Raw genomic sequence first — 19939 nt, 5'->3', positions numbered from 1 at the left:
AACTCAAATATCTTTTCAACAATTTTAGACTATGGCTTCAAACTAATTTTATCGCACACAAAATATTGTTTTCGACATTCTGTAAATTTCTTATAAGAATCCAAAGTCAGTTCTTTCATAAAAAAAATAAAACGCAAAATTGGTAAGAATGGATGTTCGGTTCTCGATATCCCGTGAACAATAGAAGATATTGACTTCAAATTAATTTCATTCATCCAATTTGTATTTGTTTAAATAAGAAATACATTTTTTTAAGAAATTCTATTAAAATTGGTAAACTTGTTTTCGACTGAAATTCTCGGTAACAAAAACCGATTTCGAAATCTAACTATGTATTTATGATATGTAAAATATTGTTGGTTATTTTTAAATTTTTAAGAATACGAGTAATTCAACTGACAACTTTTTTAGCAAAACACGACTGATGGGATGGGAAGTTAGCAGTGTATGTCGCATCCCAGCCTTTTTTTTTAAATTTATATGTTTTCTAAATAATAAACGATCTTGAAAATCAGAGCTTCTTGAAAAAAAAAAAACAATTTTGTGCCGCAAAACAACACAAAATACTGTTTTGAAGAAATATATGTATAAGGATGTTTTGATGAAAGTGTCAAATTCAAGGTTTTATCAAACCCTTATATAGAGTAAATAAAGACTTATAACTAATGAGAATTTCCAAACACTAGGTAAGCTATAAAAATGATTTAAATTGCATTTAGAAGGGAAAGATTTTTTCTTTGCAAAATCATGATAACATTTGTTGTTAAGTTATAATTTGAATTAAAATATAGAGTTTAAAATCCCCATGTTTGGTAGTTTTTAGCATTAAAGGGTCATATTTAAAAAATCTAATATGATAGGAAAATTCAAATGCAAAATTCGAACTTAGTACATCTCAATTCTACAATAAGTATTGTTTTGTTTCTGGGACAAAAAAAATGTAAATTTGTCGACCAGTGTAATTACTAATTAGCTGGTCTTATTTTATAAACTTCCCGTCTTAAAAAAATTTAATTGTGACCTTTAGATATTTAACAATTGACTTCATATTTATTTTATCTTTAGGCGCATTCATCACACCCACCACACAATGTGGACGCACAAAAGATGAAAGAAATTGCTGATTTAAGAAAAGAACTGAATCAAGCTTTCGAAAAAGACATAGATATGAAAACAAGTGGTGGAAAAGTAAGTATTTATATATGAAATAAAAAAACATGACCTTATTACACAATTTTGATTTTAAGTCCATAATATTCTTTGGCACTAAACTCAATTTAAGAAGTATCGAGGCCGCAATCCTAAAATAAATTATTGGTTCTTATTGGATTTTCGAATAATTGTTTTTTATTATTTTATTTTAACTTACGACTTAACTTATTTAATTTAAACAAACGCCACACTCAATATTCAGTTAAAATAAAAATGAATTTTTATTTCACTTTTTCAGGGTGTTATTGTGCAACCAGGATGGACTCAAGACAAAAATGTAAAAGATGGTTCCTCAAAAGTTGTAGTTACAAATAAAAAACTTAAAGACGCAGCTATTATTCGAGATGAGATCCAGGATGCAATCGAAAGCCATACCTACGTAAAAGGTGAAGAATTCTCAGAAGCCGATCGTTATTTTGGAATGCGATTTCGAAGCAAAAATCTTCTTGCCCACTTGATTGGTTCTGACAACTCAAACTTTCAATACGAAGAAGTCGGAGCTGGAATGGATGAAGAACTAGACGAAGGAATGCCAAATCTTGTAGAAAGTCATGCTTTCGACGACGTTAATTTCGAGACCTTGAAACTTTTAAAAACATCCTCGAGACGAACTAGAGAGGTGTTGGTGCTACAGGAAATTGTTGAAGACATAAGTTTTGATTTGGGTGAAGATGTTAGAGAATGGAAACACTTCGAACACGATGGAAAAGAATATTTTATTGGATTGCGGGAATTTGATCTGTTGGTTGTTGAAAAAAACAACATGAAATATGCAAGCAGCCATGTTATTCATGTGAACGCTCCAATCTTGTACCTGGAATCTTTCTGTTTTTGGAATAAGGAGTCGAAGAGGCAAGAAGGCATCATTGTGGCTGCTGTGGGGAACGATGTGCTATGGTATCAGGCCAATACCGATGGGCTCTTCTGGAGGTGGTCAACTGGAATGCCCATTAATGGCTTAACATACTTCAAAGTAGACCAAGAGGAGTATTTAGCAATTTCATCGGATATGTCCGCACGAACCGGATTCTCTTCCCTCAACATCTACCAGTTCGATATACATTCCAAGGAGTTCTGGATAGTGCAAAAGTTACAGCTTGAAGATTCGATTTCAGAAAGTATATTCTTAGATACAGGAAGGGACGTTGTCCTTGCTGTAGTTCAAAATAATTCTGCAGCCATTTTCACTTTTAATCCACATGCCGAACAAATTGAAAGTCGTGTTAAATTTGAACTCAAAAGCACCATAGATTCAGAAGGAATCCAATCAGTTTCGGGATTCCAGATGGGGGGCTTATCTTATTTGGCTTTAGGTGGTCTAACACCTCAGATTCTTCAATATTCTCGAGGAGAATTCGTTTCGAAAACGATTTTTGGACAAAATTTTGGGCTTGTTGAACTGTTTATGCCCATTTCTGCTCGGACATATCGAGATGACCTTATTTTATTGGTTCAACATCGAGTTAATTTCGATTCTCACGATCTTATTGTCCTAGAGACTCTTATTTGGAATGGTGAAGTTTTCGAAGCAACAACCCCAGCACCTTGCGTAATTGGAAATCATACGTTTGCATTTGGAGTAGGCTGTATGTTGGATTTGCATCGTGATAGTGGTATGAAAGGATCTGCCGTACTCAAACGTAACAATGACGTCTTTATCATTGTCCCAAGACACAAAGCTGAATCTGGACTGTTTCAGTTAAAAACCGAACTTTTATCAAAGAACTCCGAACTTGTTGACTTGGGGGATATATTTTCATTCCTCAAAGAATGGGTCAAAGAGCAAGAGAACCTTATTGAAGAATCACTCCAATATTTGGAAGGTTCTAAAGATTCCATAGATTTAAATAGTGCACCATTGAACTTAGCCAGTCTTAAGACCCCTGAGCTTGATTTTAATGGACCTGTTGGGGAAATTTTCATAAACGAGTACCAATGGACAGACGCAGACAATGAAGTGAATTTGGAAGAACTTATACAGGCAATTGAAAATTTGAATCTGGAATTAAGTCTTAACGATGATACACCCCGAAATCGAAGACATTTAACTTACGAAACTCTGGATTTCGATAACATTGAAGCTGATGAAGTTAATTTGCAACTTTTGAATGGAGAACAATCGTACATTAAGAATTCTGAGCTTATTTTCCCCGGAACTGTAAGCTTCGAAAGCTTAAATGTCTTGGACGAAATTCAACTAAGTTCATCTAGAATTGCACGAGAAAGCTCAATCGAATTGGGAGAAAACTTGAAATTCGAAACAATAAATAATATCAAATGGAGCAGTCTCATTGAAGACTTGATATTTAGGAATATTCCAGTGGGAATTGATGATCTCCAGGTGTTAGGTGTAAGAGTATATTTATATTGTCTTAGTTTAGGTTTGCTATATTTGATTTTTTTTATTAACAGGAGGTTATTTCTGAAGGCGTTGTAGACGTGCATAAAATTGATGGAATTAAATTTCCTGAACATTATTTGCTGTCGAGTGGAAGCACACAAGCGACTATTGTTAAGGGGAAAAAGTATTTTCTCCAAAATTTGGTTTCTAACGCTGTTGACACCGGTGGCCCAATCAATGGAATAAATCCTTTCGATATGATTACGCTGTCTGAAAATGAAAATATTGGTAGACTTACAACTTTTAGAAATCTAGAAGTTTCAGAGAGAATGGCGGTAAGTTTCGGTACCTTATGTAACTCGGATTGAGCTTACAATTTTTTTTAAAGTATCATTTGTTTTCATCGTGATGGTAAGTTCTTTAAACAAACCACAGAATTGAAGCAAATTTAAATATGTTTGATATATTGTATGTTGATCAAAATTAGAAAGCTCAAAATCCAAAAATGGCTGCTCAAGTAAAATAAAAATTAAATTGTGATATGTGCTGAATTCTCTCATTTACTATAGGTTCCAATAAATGTCCGGAAAGGTTTAATTTAACTATTTTAGACACATTCGATCCAATTAATGTTTGTCAGAGAAATTGCTCTAGTGTACAAGAAAAGCAAAATTTTTTGAATAAATATGATCTTTCGAGCTTCTTAAATGTTGCCTAAAGTATTTGCTAATAGTTTATTATCAATCAATTTAATTTATTTTTGAATTTTATCACTTACATTTTCTTACAGGTCAATGGTACAGCTCAAGGAAGAGGTCTTACGGATTTTCTTTCAAATCCAACTGTATTAGAATCTAACGTTATTAATTCTGCATGTAATTTTTTCCATCTTGAAATCAAAGGACCCATTCACGTTTCGGAGAAATTCAATGGAAACGATTTGGACATTATTTTGAATGACGTCATTTATCGACCAACAGCATTCGGAGAAGAAATTTTCATACAGTCTGAAAAGTATCTCAACTCACCGAATTTTGTTGATTCAAGTCTGAAATTCAAAGAAAATACTCTAAACGGAATAAGCTTAGAGACATTTGTAACCAAGAATACTCAACAAGAACTTAATTTAAAACAAATAATGGGAAATGTTTACTTTAATAGTTTGATAGTCACTGGGCTATATGATTCTGTAAATATTAGTGAACTTAGCAGAAAAAGCTTACTCATTGATGAAGATCGCTCAGTAGATGCAGACGTTGAATTGACTGAGAAAATTTCAGCCCAATCAGTAAACATAATTGAGTCATTGAATGGAGAACAGCAATTCATTACCTGCAAAGATGATGTTGAGCTCGAAGAAGTCGCTTTCAATACAATTCAGGCTCAAACTTTATCTGTTCAATGCGATATCAGAGGAAGTGGCATCCTTAATGAAATGGACTTAAAATATTCAGCAAAAAATAAAAGCACAGTTCTGTTTGTAGAGGAATTGGTATTGTCTAATGGTCTTCAGACTGAAACCGTCCATAACGTAAATGCGAAGGCTTTGATTTCATTCTTGCACAAAGTTGACAATATTCCTGCGATGATTCTAGATGGAAAAATTCTTGTGGAAAAAATCCACGTTGATGGAGATATTCAAGTCAACAAACTCAATTCGTACAATTTTGACGAAGATATTCAAATGACAGCAATTTGGCTAAATCGTCCGAACTTTTTGAGAACCAAACTCGTATTTCATGAGCAACTTAAAGTTCAAGAAAATCTTATAGTCAATGGATCTCTCAATAAATTCGACTTCCCTTACCTAATCGATGATATAATCTTTAAATCAGACAGTCCTCATTTGATAAAAGGTCCAAAAGATTTTATAGCTGATTTAAATGTTATTGGAGATATTGCTGTCTCCAGTGTGAACGAACTTGATTTCACTGAAATTGCAACCAAACAGACCGTTGAGCTCTTCAATGGTATAATTGAAATAAACGGCGATTTGCTGGTTGAAAACCTTGAAACGAACGGTTTCTTAAATGACTTTCCGGTTGGAAACTTCGCTAAAACATATCGCTATGATGAAAATTTAAATACCATAGTTTTCGTAGCTGAGGTGACGTTCGAAGACGAAACGGTTCTAGAAAATTTGTACGTTCTTGGAAAATTAAATTCCATTGGAAATGTTAATGAGTTTTTTGAAAATATCGTCTACAAAAACAACATCTGTATGTTAAAGGGAAAGACAGTGTTCAAAGGTAGAACTAGTATTGAAAAAGGTGCATACATCAAGAATGTAAATGGTCACAATGTTGCTCATTTGATGAAGAATATAGTTTTTATTGACGATCCTGTTCCTATTGTAATTTTTGCGCCAGTTTTATTCAAAGATGTCGTTCAAGCTAACGATGTAACAGTTAAGAGATCAATAAACACGACTAATTTAATGGGATGTCAATTGAGTGGCTGGGAGTCAGATACTCTGAGGACAAATAAAATTGCTGATTTTGGCGGTATGAAAAACGGTTTTACTCTTCAAACATTAAGTATATTCTTAATAAGTCTTATTTTCTCTTTCAGGACTCTTAAAATTTGCTCCAGGTGCTTTAGATGATAATTCACTACATTCAGTTTCATTAAATGGAATTGATTTGGATTTTGTTGTGACTTTGAACACGCCCCAAAATCTGTCGAGCCAAGTTGTTTTTTCTGACCTACATTTGGATGTATCTATCAATACAGGTGGACTTGTGAATGGGATTGATCTTAAACAGGAAATGAAAAATACACTTATGGTAAGTAGGATTTTCGTCTTTTAACATAATTAAATAGTGTCTACCAAGACTTTTGTCACTTTTCTTACAAACCACGTTGTGATAAATAATATTAATTATTTCCACACACTTGTCTTTTCAGAAATCTGGCTACCAACATGTCAAAACTCCACTAACAATGCAGTCATGTACTGTTCTCCAATCGTTCGAAACAAATGTCATCAACAACAATGGAATTGATTTGAGGAATCTAGCCTCCTTGCGTGAAGACTTGTATATAAGTTCGCCTCTTTCTTTTTCAAAATTGATCACTCGGAACATAATCACAGGTGATCTCATATCAAGTATTGACTTCACTAAATGGCAGAAAAAAGCCTTGCTAAAAAACGCTCAATCCGCTACAACGGTCACCGGAAACTGGAAAGTTAACGAACTTAACGTCAAAACTCACTCAATTACCGGAGATTCACCGAAAAGTAGATTGATGCAGGCAGACTATGAAATTCACGATCAGTACAATCAAATATACGAATCATTTGCTGGCCTATGTCAAAAAAGCCTGAAGTTAGTAGAAGACGCTTCACGAAAAACCTACTTTCTAAAATATCTTGACAGGTCGTTTGGCTTAATAGAAAATAACACCATCGATAAAGTTTTTCTTATAGCTGATCATTCTCAAGAATATTTCATAGTTAACATTGATTGTCAATCAAAAATATTCGCATGGGATGCTGAAGCCGATGCTCTTAAGCTTATAAGTACATTTGAATCGGGACTGATAGAAGACGTTTTCGCAGTTCCAGCTAAAGATGCAAGCCTTCATCTTATAACCAACGTTCAGAGCCGAAATATAAACTGTTCTCACCACGGAGGTGTTAGTGCTTGGAGCTTCAATCGAAAAAATGTTTCACATTTGAAGAACTTCACAGATTTTGATATTTCTACTGTACACCATTCGGCCAAGAACGAAGACATATTCTATGCTATTGACGAAAAGAATAAAAAGGTTGTTCAGTTAGCATCGACTTCAAATGAAAAGCGTACATGGAATCTCCCGCCCAGCGAAAAAGGTCTCTACAGATTTTTGCCAAACGATGCAGATCTGGGAATTGCGTTAGCCAATGGGCAACAGATTTTGCTTTTAAATCAATCACCTCGACGATATAGAAGAAGACGTCGTCATAGTCAAATAGGTCGCCATCGAATTAAGTACGAAGTCAAACCACAACCCAAACTTGTCGGAAATACACTAAGCTTCGCTGATTTTCAACAGGTTCTCGTAAGATCCCTGAGGGATCTCATCCGTCGTCTAAATATTCAGCTCACAGATGTAAACTATGCCCTGTCGGAGGGTGAACTCCAAGATGAACACCTTCGAAATGACTTCACTGCAATACTTGATGAAATCCATAATCAAAAGATTTTGCCTCCAAATTCTTTTACAGAATTCTGTTTCGAGACAAATGAATTTTCATCGAACCTTGTTCAAATACTTGCAGCTAAGTTAATCCAAGTAATTTGGCCGGTGATAGTTGAGGTTGATGAAGTGCATAGTCATCTTAGAAGCACTGAACACGATCATCCTATTTGTAGCGATATCTTCAGCTCGTTGAGTTCGGTTGTAAATGATATTCTGCAAATAGCATCCCAAAAGAATCACACAGAAGCTAGTGATGAGAAAAACCTTAAAATAATCACAGCTAGGATTCAAGTTTTCCAGAAGAAAATTCTTCAAATAGTTGATAGTTTAGAAGAATCTTCTTCAGTAACAAGTGGAAATTCAACATCATCACCACAGTCATCGGGTGATATCCCAATTCATGTACACCTTCTGGATTCGAACAAGACATTAGGCAATCCTCTTGACGAGCCGTTCATAGGCCAAGCCATAACTGGAAGGAATCTTCTAGCTGCGGATAGTCCTCATTTACCAGCGAGAGGGGCTGGAGAAATTGTGTCAATTAAGACAGGAATGTTAGGCAACTACAGAACTCTGATTGCCGTCACCGAACGCAAGGAACATGTTATTGCTGGGGAAACTGATTCAGTTAAAATATTTTTCGATGTGATTACGGGAAGTCTTTTTCAGACCTTATCGGCCTATAAGCCAAGTTGTTTAACATCGAAACGTATCCAGGACGAAAGTTTTTTGGCATTTGTTGAGGATAATCACACAGTTCGTGTTCTCAGTTATAAGGGAATACAAGGTTTTGTTGAATTAGTTAGATTTAAGGTCAAAAACGATGTTTTAGGTTTGAAATTCATAAGCTTAGGAGAGAAAAGCAGTGATAAAATTCCGAAAACGTTTTTGATGATGAGCGGAGGTAATGAAGTGGAGTTCTATGAGGTTCTTATGGTAGGGGATTATTGGTTTGGGGGTAAAATAAATTGTAATTTGTGGGAAAGTCACTAAAATTAGGCAAGCAGTTGTAAATATTTGTTGAAGAGTGTAAATATGTAAATTTGTAATTTGTAAATTTAGGTATAATAAATTAATGCCAACAGAAAGAAGTGAGTTTTCTTCAACACTAAAGACTCAAGAATTCCGCCTAAGAGACCTACGTGGATGTCCTACGTGAAGTGCAAGTCAGTAGTGGTTGTAAAGAATGTTCTGATAGCTTCGTAAATTGGACCTACAATTTGTACCCGTAGCCTTGAAATAAATATTCAATATTAGTCAGTCCAAAGCATGAATGCTTGGTTCCATATTGATGTTAGCTTTTTCGATTATAGGCCTTATTAAGCTAAGTTGGTGATCAAATTGATAGGCAGACACTGGAACTGCACACTACGAAACTGTAGTATGCAGTTCCAGTATAAATTGCTTTTCTGCAAAATCTTGTATTTTGTGATCATAAAGGATTTTAACCATAATAGATTTCTTGCAATTGGAATTCAATTGTTTGATATATTTTCAAAAATCTGTTCTAAAACTTCGAAAACGAAATAGGTAAACAGACCTAAAATCTTATTAATTTCTTGACAGATCTTATAGCAGATTTCATAACATATTTGTCATGCTGAATTTTAAGACAGCTTATCATTCTGATTCTTAATGTATCTATAACAACATAAAAGCTCTCCCCAAGCTGATGTATGTCAACCTTATTTTTCAAAGAAACTTAAGAAATCTAAAAGTTTGATAAAATACAAAATTAAAAACCAAATTCTAAAAGTTACTCCATATTTACGAGTACACTAAACCCATAGAGAAAGGCTACTAGTGTTAAGGAGTAGATGGCATCAACGTGAAGTTGGCATAATCTTGTATGTAAATGTTGTTATGTCAAACACGTAATATTTCTTGAAAAATGACATTAAAATTTGTGTTGGGACAGCATTTTCTTGTGATTATCGTCTTGCATCGATAAAGTCACCCAGAGGAATGAAGGCTTAAGTCCTCTAAAAATTATACTTAAATAAGTAAATTCACTTATATGTTATTTTAAATTAATATCATACTTAAAAACGATTCGAATCAGGCCTTAATTTACTTAAAAAGAACGTTTCCCTACAAAGAAAAAAAAACCTAGAAACAGAAAATTTCAACTCTTCCGATTTATTTTATATCCCCTTACTGCATGAATTATAAAGGCGATGGAAAAAAATTGTTAGTGAAAATATCTTTTATTGTTGTTAATTTTTTACAAAACTTATTAACAAAGACATATATGGCTTCGTATGCATTTAAGTAAATTTAACCGAAAAATAAATGTATCATATATGGCTTTGTATACTTTTGAGAAAAATTATGTCTTATGGAAATCTGTAAAGCAATTTCTTTTTTCATTGAAGCACATATAAACTTCACATTTCTGGCATCGTCCAATACAACGAAATTTGTTGCAATTTTGGCATAGTTGAGTTTGATTCTTCTTCCATTTGGGGAAATGATCTAAGTTATCTGAACGCACCGTATTAAGTGGTAAATCTTGAAGCATTGATGGAGTTTTACGTGACTTTTTGCTCGGTACTACTGGTGAATAGGACGGAGTGCATGGAGTGGGGGATCGGCTTGTTGGTGTACTTAAAGTTGGTGTTCTAGCTGGACGATAACGTTTTTTGGACATACTAAAAACCTTTCCTGCCTTTTCGCATATGTTCGGAGACTGCAAGTTTGAGAGCAAACAACGGCATGTATTCATCATTTACGTTGATATACTGATTGTAAACATCCACAGCTTGAGAAAATGTCACATCCTTGAGTTGTTTTTCTCGACAAAAATACCGCCATTTTGTTGTTTTCGGTTCACTTCCTACATTAGCTGACAGCATATTCACAACCTTATTTTTGTACCACGACACTAAACTTAGCTTAACACCGTCTATGATTGCTGTTTTTTCTGTCATGCTTCCACCTCGCTTTTTTTCAAATCTATCTCAGCAGACATATTCGAGTTCGGCACACGATTTAACCTCACTGTTCCCAACGATAGGAAACCACTTTTGAATAAAGAAACTTGAAGCTTTTGGCTATTAAACCAATTATCAAAACACATTTTATAGTTTTGATGTTTAGGTACAGTGGAGGCGGGTTACGACGTTAGAACTGACGCCAAGATCAGGTGCATCTGAAATCATAGCTAAACCCTGAAACACCACTCAAAACCTGAAACCCTGAAACACCACTATAACCCCATTTATGGGGTTTTGCAGGATTATATTCCTTATTTCGTGACGAAATTTGGTGGGAATTATTTGCTCATCTACTGATAAATTGTCTTCTTTCGGCACCAATAACAAACGTTCCCGAACTTGATCCAAAAGAGGCCATATTTTAAAAAGTTTATCATGGCTATCTGCTCCACACGGCTTGAAGTTTTCATTGTTGTTGAAATGTAAGTTCTTCTTCATAACCTCGTAGACTTGCTTGCTTGTCGATGTTGTCTTGAAGTGACTTCAAGTTTGATTGCTCCGCGATCATATCAATAAGATCGTCAGTGAACAAGAACTAGAACAATTCTTGTGGAGCATCTAATTGCTTTATATTTTCGGGAAGATTAATGTTTCCTTAAAATTCAAAGTTTTTTTTATCGAAAGCTCCATTTTTGGAATTTCCAGATAATCTTTTTTTTCGATCTTTTCCCTTTGCTCTGGATGATTTTTGGCCTGCAACTGTATGTCATCGTCACCAGAGCTCTCCGATTCAGTTTCTGAAATGATGACATGATCACAAACACGATGAAGCTGAGGCTGAGGGTCATATTCGTAGTCGGAGTCTGAAACTTGCTCATCATCACTTATGCATCCATCACCTGGAATGGGATTTACAAGTTTGGAATTGTCATAAAAGCTGGAAGGTTTCATTTGTATAACTAAAAAAAACATTCGTGAATGCACATAAAGCCATAGTCACAGGTAAAATTTTGTCGCGAATGCACGGGAAGCCAAATTGGCAAGTTCAGAAAATCGCAATAAAACAAAGTTAACAAGAAAAAACAGAAAACTTTTTACAATTACAATGTTCTTTAATATGCAAATAATGTATATTTAATTTATTGAAATTTAAACTTACTGTTTTGCATACTTTTTTAGCACTTTTTTCACTTATAATTTCACTTTAGAACGTTCACAAAATCTCAAACAGTTTGACAGTTGCACTTTGTATAAACAAAGTTCCGTTACAAAAAAGTGTGCAAAATTGAAATTCCTCGTTGGTCATAAAAAAAACAGCTTATTGATATTAAAATAAGCTTTAAAGTTTACAAGGCAATATTTGGCTTCGTATGCGGTAAGGGGATTCTATACAACATGCTGAATCATAATTTCGCTTATAAACCAATTGTTAATTATATTATAAAAATCTAAATAGAGTAATCACTTTAAAATTTGTTGTTCTTATTTTCATAGTTTTTGAACACATCCATGAACTACTAATAAATTCTTTTAAAGTAAAACTTTTAATGCTGTAAATTGATACCAACATTAAATGTGTGCCCAACTTAGAGCGTGAAACTAGAGACATCTAGCTGGGGACCAAACTAAATAGAGAAGTTTGTTGGGTGAAACCCTAGTTCACACAGGACTGTAGCGCTACATTAAGTAAGCAAGTACTAGATGTGTGCGAGTAAATTGACGTTTCAGAATGTAAGCTATGTTTCCGGTGTTCATATGGAGTGCCTTTGCCTTGCTTTGAATTTTGTCCGCTTGGTGGCTCGTGGGTTCGTTTATATCGTTGAGTGTCAAAATTTAAGTTTACCAAATTTTAATTATGCTAACTAAATTTTAGAGCTGTTTTTTGTACACATTTTTAAATAGCGTGAAGTTTGTTCTTTTTCAAGATAGGTAACAAACATTAACAATCCTTATTGACTTCTCATAGGAAGTTATTGTAATCAGTCCGATTTTTCGAATTGAAAATTTTGACATTGCTTGACGTTTAAAGGCGCCTAGAGTTTTAAAAAAAGATTTATAGAGAATTGAGGTATCGACTTCAAATAAATGGTTTTTGTACAGATAATAACACAGAAAGATGCAGAAAGGATTTTGAAACAAATTGAGTTGGTGTTTTTTTTACCATAGCAATTTAAAAAAAAAACACATTTTGGTTAACCCAAATATCTCACGAATCAATAGCTGTGGTGACTTAAATTAATTTTATATTACATAATGTGACGTGATATCAAACGAAATAATTTTGAAAAAAACTTAAAGAACGGTTTTCTTTTCTATAAATACAAAAATAATGAAAAAGAATAATTGTCACCTCGAATATTTTACGGACAAAAAAGATTTTATCTTTGAAAATAATTGTATGCAACAAAAAATAACGTCTTTGTCATCTGGTAAAATTTTGAGAAAAATTGAATTCACGGTTTTTCTAAATAAGAAACTAAAACTCGATTTACTACGTTGCCATGTCAATTTGCATAAAAAATATTAGTTTTAAAATTTAAATATGACTTTAATTCTTAAACTTAATTATATTGAATGACAAATTTTCAAATTTTGATTGGCAATTTAACTGTAATAATAGTTTAAAACATAATTTCGAATATTTTGTATATATTTGTAAGAGAATTGCCAAAAATAAAGCTTTTAAGAATTTTAAAAGCAATATGAGTTATGAAAATTTAACTTTATATTCTCGTCTTCGGAAACAGTATGTTTTTCTATCAAAATTTTGTTTAAGAAATTATGTACATTTTACAGAGATTGAATTTAAGCAAAACCCAAAGAAGTTTTGGAAATTCGTAAATGTAAAACGGATATCCATTAAATTTAATTCAGTAATGGCTTACATATAATGACAATGCTTCCAGTGAACCCCAGACTATTGACAGCACTACAGATTTAGTTGTCGGCTACGATTGTAACTCTATATTGCAAATAACATATTGTTGTAGTTTTCAGTGTGAATAAGAAGATGTTTCTACCGCCTTACGTTAATTAGTACCATCTAGATCGCCAGATATTCATGGTGTTTTTCCAATTGTGTTAAAACACTGTTATAGTACTCTATGTTTACTCCTTCAGATTATTTTTATTCAATCTCTTTCAAATGGTATTTTTTTAGATAAATGGAAAGTGTCTTATATTAATCCAATTTTTAAGTCCGGAGATAAAAAGTTGGTTACAAATTATCGCCCAATCAGTAAGCTTTCAACTATTCCAAAGCTTTTTGACAAAATAGTAAAAAAAAGCTATATGCAATAATTAAATTTCATATCTCTAAATGTCAACATACAATACTAATGAAAGTAGTCGATCCGCAACTACTAATTTGGCTTGCTTTTCTTATCAGTGTTTTTAGAAAAGCTTTCTCAAATGGATGTGGTTTATACCGATTTTGTAAAAGCATTTAGAAGAGTAAATCACCTTATTTTAAAAAATTAAAAAGTTATGGTTTTGATGGCAACCTGCTAAACTGGTTCCTATCTCACTGGCAGGAAACAAATTGTTAGGACTGGTGACTTGGAGTCAAGCCCGATCTTAGTTTATTCAAGTGTTCCCGAAGGAAGCCATTTGGGACCACCATTATTGACTTACTATCAATAGGACCCATACTTACTGAAAGCTTTTTTTTGGAGTATTCTTCTACCATTTTGGAGTATTGTTCTGCCATTTGGAATCTTGATCCTGACAAATCAACAGAAGGGATTGAAAATTATCAATGTGGCTCGCGTCCCAGGATCTTTTTTTTTTGTTGTTTCTTAAGTTCAACTTTCATGAACCCCATCATGCCATTATTCAACTCATATAGTGGCCAGTTATAGCTATCATAGAAATCGATCTAGAATGTTTGAATCGATATTTGACATTGTATCGCTTTGATTAGATATGAAAATTAAATTCTGATCGATCGGAAATCAAACAAAGAATTTTGTTTGAGAAAAAATTGTAGCTGAAAGGGAGGGGAAAGAGAGTGTTTTTTTTAATATATTCTATATTCATCATCAATATACCTATTCCCACAATTTTTAGGGGCCCGAAAATTTAAAATCAATTATGCTTTCGCCTTCGGGCCCCTGTTTGCATGTTACCTACCAATATATCAGTCACAAGCTTGCTGATCTGGCTGCCTGATTATTATTGGCTTTGCCTTGGTAATATTTAATGAAAATTTCAAATTTATTTTGTTTTGAAAATTTGTAATGTCCAAATAAGGGGCCCGGAAACGTAAAACAAAACACAAATATTTATTTTGGTTTCTGATTTTATAAATTTTCTTTTCTTATATTTTTTCTGCTAGGAACGCCATTTTTTATTCGGTTTCGGGGGACCGGAAAATCCCACGCTTTTTTCAATTGTGGTTCCCGTAATATTAATTAATTAATATTTTGAATTAGTTGTTTACTGAAGATTTGAAAGATATCAAATCACTTCACAAACTTTTCGGTACAAGATGGTCACCTAGAATTGAGGAAGTGAAACCATTTGCAAATCATCTGAAAAACCTTACAAAATCATCATTTCGTAATGCTTTAAATGAACGAAGTATCATTCTTCAAGCCAAAAACATGACTTTTGACGTGATTTGAAATCTCGACAACTTGATCTCCGATTTTAACATTATTTGAAACGGGTGGGATCAAATTGTATCTGAATGCAAAGCAGTTGCATTGATGTTTCAGAATCGTTCGCATCGAACTGAAAAAGAAAATTAAAGAGACATTTTGGAGAAAATCGAGGAGCCGAAAAGACGAAGCAATAAATTTTAATAGAAACACCTTTTACGCCATAATTCAATTATATCTGAAATTTTTCGTCGGTTCGATACGATGAAAAAATTTGAATGCTACATTTTCATTGTTTGGCAGTTTTCAACTATGGACGTAATTGGAATTAAAAACTCCGCTAAAAAAGTTAGCAAAAGTATAACTCGCATGTGTCCAAAGAGCTGAAAGAAGAAATAATTTATTTGAACCACAATTATAGAGCCAATTTTGAAGCAGAACTTGGAGACGATTTTCCCCAACATTTGTGTGGCTCTCCGTGTGTTTTCCACCATACCTGTAATCGTTCATTTAGCGTCATCCTTCGTGCTCATCACAAGATCGAGTTTTCGGTCTTGCTACACTATGCATCGAAGCACCTTTGGCAAGGAAATGGAATTTCAATGCAATAATATGTTGTTTCCTACTCAGAAAGCTAGGAAAGCTCGTTTGCAAACAGAAAAAATTTCATTGAATGCAAACTAACTCTAATAAAAACATTGTGATAATATTTTAATATAAAGGAAAACAATAAAGAGTATTTAATGTAAACATTTTAAAATACATATGTACTTTTTTTTAAAGACAAATTTCAAATACTTTTCATAGTAGGTAATAGATCTTAATGCTATTTTTTTTAATAGCTAATCGACCGTATTATCAGTAACTAACATGTCGCTGGAAAAATCGAATTGAATGTATTGTGCTGTTCGGAATCTGATCTACTAGCATGTAGAATTATTTTCTACCCATCCTCCATTTTAACTAAACTGGACGATACCCTTGAGATTGATTTGATAATTAACACTTTTTTCGGTTCACTTTAGAAACAAAAAATTATTATTTCCGTTAATTACAACCAATTTCATGCTGTTTGTAATTGAATTTAGAACATACCATATCGGTAGGCACAAACTTTGAAAAAAAAAAATGGTAAATATGGGGAATTCCTCTCAAACAGCTCTGACTGCGCATTTATTTTTGTCTAAAATGTATTTTTCTATTTTTCGAGCAACTGATACTTTTATGTTCAAAAGTGAAACGAATCTTTCCACGAATTTGTATTCCAATCTGACCTAATTCCAATTACAAATTTCTGTCAGTACACATTTGTAGGTGGATTTCAATCAGGAAATTTTGTTCAATCACAGAAATTTTAAATGATAGCTATAAACGACCAGTCAAACAAATTCCAATGTTCGTTTTCAATGATCGTTCAACTGATTTCTGTTCCAATTTCACATAATTCCAACGAAAAATTTCTGTAAGGGGCCGGTTATAACTATCAGAAAAACTTGAAACAGGAGGAATCTGAAATGTTTTACTGATGAGCGTCCATAGCAGTCAATAAATGTACGTCATCAAATTGTTGTTTTCTTTTGATCATAACATCGAGCTTCGTGGCTCATAAAATTCTTTTACTTTAGCTTTCATCAGTAAAATTTTTAATCATGCGATTGGAACAGTACAAAATTTGAACACCAACAGTAAAACGAAATGGAGTTTTGTTTCGCTTTTGGTAGTCAGCTGTTCAGTAAAATAAAATTTCATCATTAAACAAATTTAAATGGATTTATAAATTAAATAAAACTTTAAATATATTATTTCTTTTTGAATAAAATACTTGCATATAGGATTCATCTTATTGCATCAATCTTTTGCTAGAAATAAATCTGTAACATGTTCAAAAACTAAAAACAAACATTTTTCCTTAGGCGATGCAAGAAATATTTCACCCCTTCTGATCTGGCTGTTATCTACAAGACTTACAGATGTCCAAAGCTTGAGTATAACTCCCATCTCTGGGCTGGTGCTCCTGCAACCTACTTAATCCTCTTGGATAGTATTGAACGTAGAGCATTGAGCTTGAAGCTCGCCTCAATACTTTGTATACCTGAATCAAGTTGAAATGAGCTTGATTCGACTCGAATCCCGTCGGTGATTGGAGTCGAGTCAAAATTTGTAAAGAAAAACATGTGTGGAGGAGTTGGGTTTGCAGATAATGCATTATTGTCTGTTTATTTGCATGTTCGTGTACAAAAAAATATAGTTTTGTTTTAATCAAATTACAAAAAAGGAATGAACATGGAATAGGTATTGTTATTGTGGTGCTGAACTAATCAGTTCTTCATTGTTTAACACGAACAAACTATCTTGCTCTGACTTCATAAGAAACATCGAAACACCATTTGCATTTTATAAAGTGCTGGTAAACTTAATCATTTTTAAATCTTCTTTTGCGGTGGAAACACCAAAAACATTTATTACCTTTGGTGGAAACATAGCCAAACTTAATTATCTTTTCTATTGTTTTTTCTTGCAAAATAAGCTCAGTTAATCCATTTTCATTAACAAAACTAAATATTATCAACAGTAAAGATTGATTTTTTCCCCAATGGAAATACACGTGATTCAAAATGCACAACTAATCGACGAACACAGCCATCAAGATGCAAATCCAATATCAATGGTACCAACATTTGAGAACGAAATCACATAAGATCCATTTGAGAATCGCCGAAATGTCAAAAACCCAACCATAGTAAGATTCTACTCTAACTTTTATCGGTGTTATTCATACTATTGATATTGTTTCTAATAGGGATGTTGCGAATATTCGCATCCGCGATTGCGGATTATTCGCAATAATTCCAACATCAGCATCCGCATCCGCATAAACTGATGCGGAGTTTGTTGCGGATGTTTTTAACGCTTATTTTCAAATTCGAAAAATAGCAACAGCATGGCATACTATACCATGATCAATAAAAACAACCCTTTCACCCTTAGTAAAAATTTTAAATTAAAAAATCTCGGTCCCAAGTAGGCGACGACATTAGCAACAACAAGTCATATGCAATGGTCACAGATTTGAGGATATAAAAGCTCTTGCTAAGTGGCCAGAGGACACAGTTTATTTTTGTATATTAAGTGATACAGATACAGAACATAAATGCCGCCACCAACAAAAAGCAGCATCTGGATCTATTTTAATTTAAATAAAAATGATCCTGACAAGTCCGAATCCAAAATATGCCGTAAAACATACTCACGAAAAGGACGCACGACTTCTTCGTTGAAAAACCACTTGAAATCAAAGCACCCAGAAGAGTTTGTTTTATTTGAGAGCACCAACAATGAAAATCTTTTTAAAAAAAAGAAAGAAGCTGCAGGTATGATATTTTTTTTATAAACATAAAACAAAGGCTTGCTTTAGAACCGATATGGAAATGATGCTAGATTCATCAACTGAACACAAAGGTGAAGGAGAATCTGATAACGCTAGTACCGAAGCATTTCTCCGAAAGGAAGTTAGCATGTTACCGAAATAAAAAAGACTAGAATTGGATAATAATCCACTTGATTAGTGGAAAATCCATCAACAAGACTTTAAAAGGCTCTCCAAAGTTGCACTGAGGTATTTATCACTTCCACCAGCCAGTGCTCCCAGCGAACAACTATTTAGCGGAGATGGACTACGTTTCACTAAGAAACAGATTACAGTCTGAAAATTCTTCAAATTTATTTATTAAACGCAAAGATAATCAATAAAATTTTCCTTTATTTACAGACTTAAAATTGTTTTTATTTAATAAATTCTAAAATCCGTATCCGCATCCGCGGATGTTAGTCTCAAAAGATCCGCATCCACTTCCGCGGATGTCAAAATTTGTACATCCGCAACAACCCTGGTTTCTATTATTCGTGTAAAATCCTACTTTACTATGGATACATTTTGCAACAAAACACGGATATACACAAAAATTTGTAATGATAACTATGAACGACCTGTCAAAAAAAATCCAATTTTTATTTTCATAGATGAAAACCAATGATAGCTTTAACTTGCGCCTTGAAATCTCAAATCGTTAAAATGTTTAACAACCTATAACTCCGCTCTTATCTTGCTGTTAAAATAGGCTTAAATATTAGATTCTAAAAGCAGTGACAGTTTTCTCCTTTGCAATTTAAAGTTTAAAAAATAATTAGAAATTATTAATTCCAAAAAATGTTTAACAATGACACTGAACATTTTTGTTTAACCTAAAAATAATAACCTCAGTAAGCCCAGTATTACACAGCGCATGTTTTTCCTTGCATCAATGAAGTGCGAAAGAGAAAGGAATAAAGAAAAAAAAAAACCGGTCCCTGTTTGCACTCCATGTGAATAAGGCCTAACAATACAATACATAATAATACATATCACTTCACTCCATGTGAAGTAAATCCCCAACTCTGACTTCTTCCATACAATGAATTCTATTGAAATAAAATGAACTTCATTATTCACCCAAAACATTGGAATGGAATTAAAACGGGAAGGGATACATTCATTTTGAGTCATTTTCTTCATTTTTCTTTATCCTTTTGCTTCTGTTTCTGTGTACTTGGATTCTTCTTGGTGCTTCTGCTTCTGTCATTGCTCACAAAACAGCAATCTTCTTGTTCATCTTATTCATCGTCAT

At 33.4% G+C, this 19939-nt stretch overlaps 1 protein-coding gene across 1 annotated transcript; it reads left to right on the top strand.

Moving 5' to 3' along the window:
- The first annotated feature begins 1072 nt into the window (after positions 1 to 1072).
- On the top strand, positions 1073 to 8808 carry LOC129945108 (uncharacterized). The gene is made up of 6 exons (XM_056054767.1): positions 1073 to 1188; positions 1451 to 3562; positions 3625 to 3888; positions 4287 to 6057; positions 6125 to 6339; positions 6461 to 8808. Exons 1-6 carry the CDS (start codon positions 1108 to 1110, stop codon positions 8729 to 8731), a joined length of 6714 nt encoding a protein of 2237 aa, XP_055910742.1. The 5' UTR covers positions 1073 to 1107; the 3' UTR covers positions 8732 to 8808.
- Positions 8809 to 19939: the final 11131 nt, after the last annotated feature.

Source organism: Eupeodes corollae, chromosome 2, assembly GCF_945859685.1.
Source record: "Eupeodes corollae chromosome 2, idEupCoro1.1, whole genome shotgun sequence".
NCBI classification, from domain to species: domain Eukaryota; kingdom Metazoa; phylum Arthropoda; class Insecta; order Diptera; family Syrphidae; genus Eupeodes; species Eupeodes corollae.
The sequence above is the reverse complement of the archived record's forward strand: the minus strand, read 5'-3'. Positions and strand labels throughout refer to the sequence as shown.